The 9,660-nt window shown below is 40.2% G+C and overlaps 1 protein-coding gene and 1 pseudogene across 1 annotated transcript; both read right to left on the bottom strand.

Moving 5' to 3' along the window:
* Positions 1-1,048: 1,048 nt before the first annotated feature.
* On the bottom strand, positions 1,049-5,954 carry LOC109466895 (tripartite motif-containing protein 3-like). Its single transcript, XM_019764761.1, has 2 exons — positions 5,783-5,954; positions 1,049-1,875 (listed from the first exon to the last, which is right to left on the bottom strand). Exons 1-2 carry the CDS (start codon positions 5,952-5,954, stop codon positions 1,049-1,051), a joined length of 999 nt encoding a protein of 332 aa, XP_019620320.1.
* Positions 5,955-7,517: 1,563 nt separating this feature from the next.
* LOC109466896 overlaps positions 7,518-9,660 on the bottom strand; it is a 23,773-nt pseudogene continuing 21,630 nt past the window's right edge.

A 9,660-nucleotide genomic window follows, 5' to 3' on the forward strand; every position in this document is an offset into this window, starting at 1 on the left:
CTCCCTCCCTGTCTATCCTTGTATCTGAGCTTAATTTCCTGGAGACCATTGTTTAATGAATGTCACAGAATGTAAGGAGTTTCGGTAGGGTTGTTTATTGGCGTGTTCGACACCAAGCTTAAGCATATGTTTACAAAAAGTTCACAACACCTAATCAACGGTACGGTCAAAGTGGGATCCGTAAACCCCTTTGTATTTTCTGGCAGCACTCATAATTACGCTCTCACTTCATACAAAAAACACTATATTCATCTAATTCAAATTTCTGAAACAACGGGCATGTGACAGCACGGATGCGTGTCGTCAGCAATTGTCTAACCACAAATGAAAACATCATTATCTCCCTACAATCCACCTGTATGTAACGCAAACGATCTAACATTATGTAAACAGACAAGTGCAAACTTTGCTGAAATGTGCTTCAGTCACTGTGTTGCACACATGGCACATTACAAGTCATACAAGTCATAAGTCATACACAATGATTACTATAATGCCTTACACAGGTAGTCTGCTGAGACTGAACTGCCAAAGAAGTAGTACTACATACTAGGAGATGTGACAACTGAATTAGTGTCAGTACTCTGACTGCATGGTCTCATTATAACATATCGTTATTATAATTACTAGTTTATTTCTATTCTCAATGAAAGGCATCCAATGCAATTTTTCTGGTCCTTCATTCAATGTACTAACTTAAAAAAGTGAATCAACCGGAGCATACTGATGTATGTGAGGCAAGACTGTAAAGGCATTGATTAAAAAACGTTCCTTGTTTTGTATCGTAGGCTGGTTCTTGCTTTTGTATTGTAGGCTGTATTCGTGCATAAATAAAGAGTAGCTTTTTTTTGCTTTATTTGCAGACTCTTTAAATTTAAACTTCTGACGAAAACGTGCCACGAAATGGCAGTAAAGTCGGGTTGACAATTTCTTCATTTCTTCATATTTTTTTCCTGCCCTGAAATTGCATTGGCTGCCCGAAGCTTATAGGTAAAACGTATCATCAACCACAATGTACAAAGTGGGCTGGCCGATATCCACATGTTTCCTACTCGTCCGGATATACCATCCACCGTGGAAAGATCCTGACGACATAGTCAGAGGAGTCGATTACCACCAACTGTCCACCCGGCCCCAAGGCAATGCCCCGCGGCTTTGTCACGTTCACGACCATACGGACAAACTCCCCGCGGCTTGTGAACATATCCACCCGCCCGTTGGCCCAGTCAGCCACCATGAGGCGACCCTGGGGGTCCATACAAATACCTCCAGCCACACCGGTGACAGCCGTGCGGAAAGAGAACAGGCGCTGTCCGTTATGATCATACACATGGACACCAGGGAGGGAACTAACCGTAACGAGGATATTCCCGTCACTGTCTGATGTGACGTATTGCAGTCTGTTGCCTTCTTTCTTGCCAAAACTTCCATCCAACGAGCCGTTTGGTTTGAACTTGAACAGTTCGTTACCTGCTACCACGATTATTTTGTTATAGCGCTTGTTAACTGCAATTGTGGGGTACCAGGTAAGCCGTTTTACGTCAAACGTGGTGACCGGGAGGCCGTCTGTACCGTACTGTACCACAGTCACAGCGCCGCTTGTAACGCGATCTTTCCCCACCACCCAAATACGACCCTCCCCATCAATGTCCACGTCGGTAGGGTACATCGCTCGGCCAACTCCGCCAGGAACCTCCGTTGGGAAGAGGCGGAGGAAGACGCCATTCATGCTGAAGACTTGGACACGTTTGTTAACCATATCTGCGACTAGTATCTCATTGTCAGCAGACACTGCCACTCCGTTGGGATCTTGCATTTGTCCGGGTGACTTGCCCTGTCCTCCAAACACGATTGGCTTCGATTTGCCGTTTCTGTCTGCAGTAGCACAATAGCGAGTACAGTATATACTTTTATTACGAAACTTTCATCATACTAGTGCAATGCACAAGTAAAAAAATGTTAGTCACATTTGGATTTTACCTCGGGGAAGGAGATATCCTTCCGCGGAAGGGTTCTGTTTTCGGTAAAATTTGTGTGTTAGCAGCTGTAACTCACGGTGGGTTAGTCGGATTTCTTTCACATTTGGTACATGATTGGTTCCAGATAATGCTTGTTAATTTTTTTCTCTCTTCAACAAATCATAAAGGCTTAGAAAAACATCTATAGACGGCTCAAGTGGGAAAGAAAAATGCTAGTGCTTTCGGTGGATACATAGTGCAGTGTTACAAGATCTCTGATTACTAATCATGATGGTCTTCATTTGTATAGTCTTGCCCATATGGGTTGAATGCAGAGATAATACTATTCCATCAAAGACTAAGGGTAAAATATCACTGCCAGTAGTATAGATAGTGAACAAGGCAATATCTGTACTAGCCTGGGTACCATCCAGATTTTCGCTCCGCAACGCTCCAAAAAATCACAGAGCGTTGTGGGGCGAAAATTCGGATGGTACCCAGGCTATACTTGTACATCTATCGTTTACAAGACAGTAAAGGCAAGTTAAAAACGGAAGATTCTAACGTAGAAACCCTTACAAAAAGACCACTTTGTCACGTACATATTGAGGACAGTTACCTGTTGATGTGCTGAAGGTTGATGACAGTACGTCACTCTGTTGGGTTGTGGAGGTTGAAGGAACTGTCGATGCTGTCTGTCCATTTACTGAACGATTCTGTCAAAGAACAACCGTTTGGAAGAATAACAATTAACATAAGTTGAAAAAAAAATGAGCGTGTCGTCACCACGTCTGGTGATTACATGTTGGAACAAAAGAAAATTAACATAGGCTTTAGGACAATGAAATAGGTCGACGAAGCTCAGAATATAGGGGGTTTGTAGAGTCTGAGAAGACGACAACAAAGAGGAACCATTCAGACAAGCATCAAATTAGTTTTTAACATCTTCTAGGGCAATAAACCAAGTCCATGCTGCACAGACGATACGGGACTTGTGCCTGAGAAGACTTGTGTCAACAAAGGACAGCCATTTAGACAAACACCAAATTATTGTTCAACATGTTATAGGGCAGTGACCTGGTCAATGATGCACAAAACATACGGGGATGGTAGAGTCTGAGGGGCTCAAAATACTCAATATAATCGAAATAAGTGCACCCAAATTTGGAGCTGTGCACCCAATTTCTACTTGCATGAAAAATGGAGGCATTGTTTTTGGCGTGTCTGTGTGTCTGTCTGCCTGTGTGTATGTTTGTGTTTCCGCACATTTGTAGTCAGCATAACATCAGAAAGCCTTTATGGATTGTGGTGATATTTGGTATGCTGGTAACTCTTAGGAAGACAAAGGTCAATGTCCAATATGGGCCTCCTGGTGGATGACCTTGGTACAGCAGCAGAACTTCCGGTTTTAGTATCTTTTGTCCTGAACATGGTGTTGACTTTTTGGTGACAGATAGCTTTTCCTGTCAGGAAAAAGGGGTGTGGGCTTGGTCCCCCGAGCAGCTAGTTCTGGAACTGCAGGGGACTTTCTGGCATTTGCATAATTAATAAGGACAATGTCATGTTTAAAGTATGACAAAGGAGAGGCATTTTACACTAAGAATATTGTTATTTGAATTTAGAAAACCATAAATTAAACTAGATTATGCTAATTACGACCTTATTTCCATAGTCAATGAGACAAATAATATTTACAAAAACTCATATATTTCATGGAGGTATGAGATCTCCGAATTCTAGTTTTTTTCTGTGGGAGCACCAGTGAACCCAAATATTTCCTTTGGTTTGATGTATGTAAAGATGTTAAAAGTATATATAGTAGTTACAGCATATTCTTAACCTGTAAGGTTCAGAATAATACAATAAAGTATAAAACAATACAATCTTTGTTTTGGTACTTTTCTGGAAATGAAACATAATTATAGTCTTTGCAGACATTCTAGCTATTTTACCATATATGGTGCACCTAAAATATTTTTATGCACCTCATGTTTTAGGTTGGGTGCACCTGTGAACCTATTCCCAAAAATTTATTTACAGTTCTGGTTCAAAAAGCTAACAACAGAACAAAAGAAGCAACGCAGCTGACCGTTTGATTCAGCAAGAGATCGACCATTGCCGTCTTCACAGAACTGCAGCAGGCTGGGTGGTCAGTGGTGAAGGGGCTGTCCAGATTGGGTTGACCAGTAGTGAGGGCAGTGTCCACAGGCTGTGTAGGCTGTAGGGAGGATTCTTGTACAGTCTACAGTCAACGTCACATGAACAGAACGGACTGGGATATTGATAATTAGCCGTTTCATAACGGTGTAGGATATATCCTCCCTATTTTGGGATACGAGAATGGCAATTCATCTATGACGGCACCGTTTCTAATAGATAATAGCCGTGACACCTAAAGGTGACATACAGGTAACCAAGGAGAATATACCGATTTTATCCTCTCGGTTACCCTTAAATCTGATGTTCATATCATGCATTAAAAACAAAGACCTCTAATTGCAATATATTCCAGTATCCTAGACTAGCATGCGGAGAATATCTTCCACGCCGTTATGATTGCCGACTGATTGCCGATATCCTAGCCGGCTCTGTGATGTTGATTGTATACGAATCGGGATGGAGTGTCAGTAATTAAGGCCTGATAACATTCGTCCTAGGTCTTAGTTACGTTTCTGCTGGCGTAAGGTTTTCAAGCAACTTGTAACAGAATAAACTACCGACACCAGACCAACCGTGTAACCTGGCCTCGAGTTGTAAACATATTTCATAGTTGTTATCATATTTCCCATATAGGGAGCTTGAAAGGTAAATGTTAGAAGTTCGTGGGGATCTGTATTTTTAGTTACTATAATAGGTTTGTCCAAAATAACAAATAAATGTGCATAGTAAAAGCCAAACACAAGTAATCAATTAAATGGAGCCTTGCTATATTTTGTGTCATGTTCTGCATTCATTTTTTTCAAAATATTCTAATACAAGCATTTGCACCAGTAGTGCCTTACATAGCAAGGATAAATGTGCATAGTAAAAGCCAAGCACAAGTAATCAATCGAAAGGGGCCTTGATATATTTTGTGTCATGTTAGTTAATTTTTTTTTTCAAAACATTTTAATACAAGCTTAAACATGAAAAGCATTTGCATCCTATCTGAAAATATTGTGGTTAGAAATAGACACTGGATATAAAACACTATGAATAAAGAAAAAAAGAACATAAGAGCAGCTCGCCTCTTGACTGTTATGTTGACTGGTGTTGAGGTACAGCCCGGTAAGGGTCCCTACTAGGATCAACAACATCAGAACCACGGCAGCAGTTACAGCAGGGCAGATCCAGCCTGGCGTACACACTGGAAAAGTAACTGTCTTCCATCACATTTATTTATTCATATCTAAAGTAAAAGAATGTGTACAACATAACACATAGTATGCATAGTATCATAGTATGCATAGTAGTTTGCAAACTAACAGCCATTGAAGCATTCTCATTTTTTTATATACTATGATACATGTACAAACACACGCACAAACGCATATGACCTCATTCGACCTAATTGTTAAAAGACATACAGATTTGGCTATGGCTGTACAGTCCTAAAAGAGAGTGATAGTCTCTGTCACACTACGCGCACACACATGCACACGCACGCACGCACACACACACACACACACACGCGCAAACACACACACATACATACACACATACACACAAACACGCATATATTTATACATGTACATATACGAATGTGCACTTGCACGCACCCACACCTACATTACGACAAGTACAATGATGCGAAATCGACTACGTTGAAAGATAATATGTCCCACCAGAACCTGCTCCTTGGTCATCATCCGCGTCGCCTCCACTGTTTTCATCACTGTCAACTTGCCCTGCAGTTTTCAGGATTTCAGTCGGAGGAATTGGAGGCCTCATGTTGTCTTCCGAGAAACCGCCTGTGGTGCCTCCTGGTGTCACGTCTGAGTCCGGACCCTCGGCCATGATTTGCTCTGGAGCTTATGTTAGTTACTAAAGTCGATATAATACCAGTAGTGTGCAGGCTACCAGCATTAAACAGGTTACCGCTACTTTCTACTTCAGTTTGTTTTATTTATGTAGACACTATTAATTTATTCATTAAAAGGGTGCTGTGCTCTCGTTGGTTCAATATAACTACATACATGTATCATTTGTACGTGTCATCATTGGTAAACATTATTTTTCTCTCTTGAAATTGGCAATTATGATGATACCAAGAGGAAATGGCAAAACTGCGCCATTGCCATTAAAAAACCCACTATCTAGGTAATTGTTTGAAGTGGCAGACAATTTCAATCATTAGGTTGTTGGTTGTGCAACGTGACCCAGCACTGTTCATATTATATATCTTTCATTTTAACTGTTCGGGAGGGGGTCCTGGTTTAGAAGATCATCACACTTTACAAAATTTTTAGTGGCTTGTTCTAGATATGTATCTACCATAGGTTAAACATGTAATATTTGCTTGATGTTACAGGTATTTCTCTCCCCCCCCCTCCTTTTGCTCTCACTTTCTCACTCTTTGGAGATGACAAAATAGCTGAAGCAATAAAATTACTATTTTAGTCACAATAAAGCACGTCTGGCTTTGGGATTATGAATATTTCGAATAGAATAACTTTCAACGACATACCTTTGTAATTAGGTTTATACTTATCCCACTCGGTCATGTGTATGATGCGATATAGGTTTACGTGTATCAATTGTTATACGGATGTTATTGTTGTTATAAAGTTGTTGCAACTATTTGGCCATTTATTTTATATAAATATTTGTTAATATGATATAATATAATATAATATAATATAATATAATATAATATAATATAATATAATATAATATAATATAATATAATATAATATAATATAATATAATATAATATAATATATCAGAATGAACAACGTGGGACGGGGCCTAGGCCTGGTTTGAATTCGAATCAAGATTCTGGGCTAAAGGTTACATGATGCCTAAATACTATAGTGATGGACTCAGTTTTGAAAAACAATAGACAAAAATGTTCAGCACTAAAGCTTTATTTCTGTACATTATCTTCTCTATATACAAATGTCGCCCAATACTAAAATACGTATGTCGATGTCATAGAAAAAATGTTAGTGTCAAGGTCAAATCTTGATCTTTCAGCAATTCCCTACTACAATGTAAACTGAATGCAAATTTACATTCCATTATACATGTACACAGCCATTTAACATGATCCAATATATACAATATAATCAGGTACATGCTAGCATAAGTTAATACGGTTTCATGTCATAAAACAGTTCACAACCTTTCATAACAAACTGAGTACTTCTAGATTAAATCCGTACGATGACATTTTGTAGCACATGTCAAATTGCAAATTGCTAATAACGTATACTATAACTGACATTTAAGTGACGGTCAAGCGCATATGGTGTGATTGATCGTAATAAAAGACATAAAAATTCAAGAGATCCTCATGCAATATATTAAAACATATTTACAGACACCTATGAAGCGGGGGATATTACATCATCAGAAACATTAATCCGTTTCGGGAGCTGGTTCTACAATTATGGTCACTTTACACTCGGTAGGGAGGACCCTACAAGGATCATTCTGGAAGGCACTTGTCTGGAGCTTTACGTTGTTTTTACGTGCCTTCACGTCAAGACGGTTCCGGTTGCCCCGTGCATGTGACGGAAGGACGGAGTCACAAATGTTTAGGGTTGTATCCAGTTTTCCTGAAGGTCGCGTAAGTTGGCCTGCAGATCTTCCATCTTAGATGCACCTTTTGAAGAAAAACAGAAGTCCAAATTTGAATTTAGAAAACGCCCCTTATTCAAGAATAGACTCTTCCAGCGGCACTAATGGAACGAAACACTTCCAGGAAATTGACTTGTTTCATAGTGAGCCAAAATTGAATGAAAATTTGTTTCCTCTTGTTCCAGCGGCCCAAATTAAACGCTATGGGCCTGTCCAAAACAATTTCACACAAGGTACGGACATATTCATAATCATCTCAGTTAAAGAGTTAATTTATAAAAGGAAGTCCTATACGATTACTAGTTTACGAGTTTTAGATTTGTATGTCTGTCCAGAGGGAGTGGGTTGAAAGTGCGGTGGAGATTGACCAGCAGAATGATAGGTGTTCAAAAGGTCAGATATGGGAAATAGGGTTAGGTTGGAGGTGAGGAAACACCCAAGTAGTTTCTGCTATGTCTAAAATGTACGATTTCTTCAACGTCTTACCTGTTTTGTCCTCCTCCTTGTTGGTGGCTGGGGAAACCCAACATGGCCCGGAAGCTCCTCCACATGTACTCCCCAAGGTCACGGTCATGGCTGACGTCAACGTCGGCGGAAATGGCGTCACAGACGATGGTCATGAGGAAGTTCATCAGGAGGATGAAGATGCAGATCATAAAGGAGGAGAAGAAGATCGGCCCGGTGACAGGATTGGAATCCAACATTTCGTTTGCGAAAACCTGGAAAAAAATCGAAGATTTTACACCCTCTAGAAGTTTTTAGATTTGCTATGAATTCCTTGTTTTATTTAATGTCCTGAACATCTTGCCGACCATGTGCGCATGATGTACAAAATGGCTAATAAACTGGTGGGGGTACCAACCACTATGTATCTGATACCAGCCCAGAAAAGAACAAGAAACAGTCATGCCTTCAAATATCAGAGTTATCAACCAAGAATTGAGGTATTCAAAAACTCGTATTTCCCCAGAACTATGGTAGACTGAAACTCGTTGCCACCAAGCACAGTTGGGGCATCATCACTAGAAAACTTTAAACAACTCCTGCAATCAAATGTGCAAAGATTGAGTGTAACAAGCCGTTCGGTGTGATACAGCTAGCTGCCGCCGCGCCGCGTGCCTGCGAAGCTGGTGTGTTACGCCGAAGGGCGGTTATACCAGCTATACCGATACAGATACACATTGAACTGTCGGTTCCTCTCAGACTACGAGGAGACCATTTCGACGTCAAATTCAACCTTCTTGTCAGTCTGTGGTTACAACATTTCCAACCTCACTTTCTGTGCCTGATATATACAGATTACTATGAACACAAAAAAACAGGTAAAACACACACACAGAAATTCACTTGAAGATAAGCTACCGTTCTTTAAAGAGATTTAGATAAATATGTTGTAACTTTTATGAATCGATGGTTTATGACGATACCCAGATTATTTTAGAATAACAGTTATCCTTAAAACTTACCTGCCAAGCATCATCTCAAAGAGTGCAAATGTTGTGTGATACAGGTCCAAGTATGACTCCATGTGGCCTCCAAAGACAAGGTGTCCTAAAACAAGAGATGAAACCAGGTGTCAAAATCATTTACCCCAACAAACTTTATTAAACATGTATTTATTCCAGAATATTACACGTACCAGCAATTAACTAGTATTGGTAAAAATACCTACATTACACCAGTACAAAGGTATTTCAAACTATTCCTGTGTATAAATTTTGTACGTATCTTAGTGTTCAGTCCTATCGTGTTTTGGGCAGACTCCCTAAGGGGCTGCAAAAGCTCTTCGCCGTCTGAGTAACCCTGCCACTCGTAGTAGTAGTATTGCGCGGCAGGATTTTGACTTTTCCAAAACTTCATGTGCAAAACTCCCACCGGGCGGCCAGTTGAGCTGGTGTGTGTGTGTGGGGTGGGGGGGGGT

This window comes from Branchiostoma belcheri, unplaced genomic scaffold (assembly GCF_001625305.1).
Source record: "Branchiostoma belcheri isolate BF01 breed outbred unplaced genomic scaffold, Haploidv18h27 scaffold171, whole genome shotgun sequence".
Lineage (NCBI taxonomy): Eukaryota > Metazoa > Chordata > Leptocardii > Amphioxiformes > Branchiostomatidae > Branchiostoma > Branchiostoma belcheri.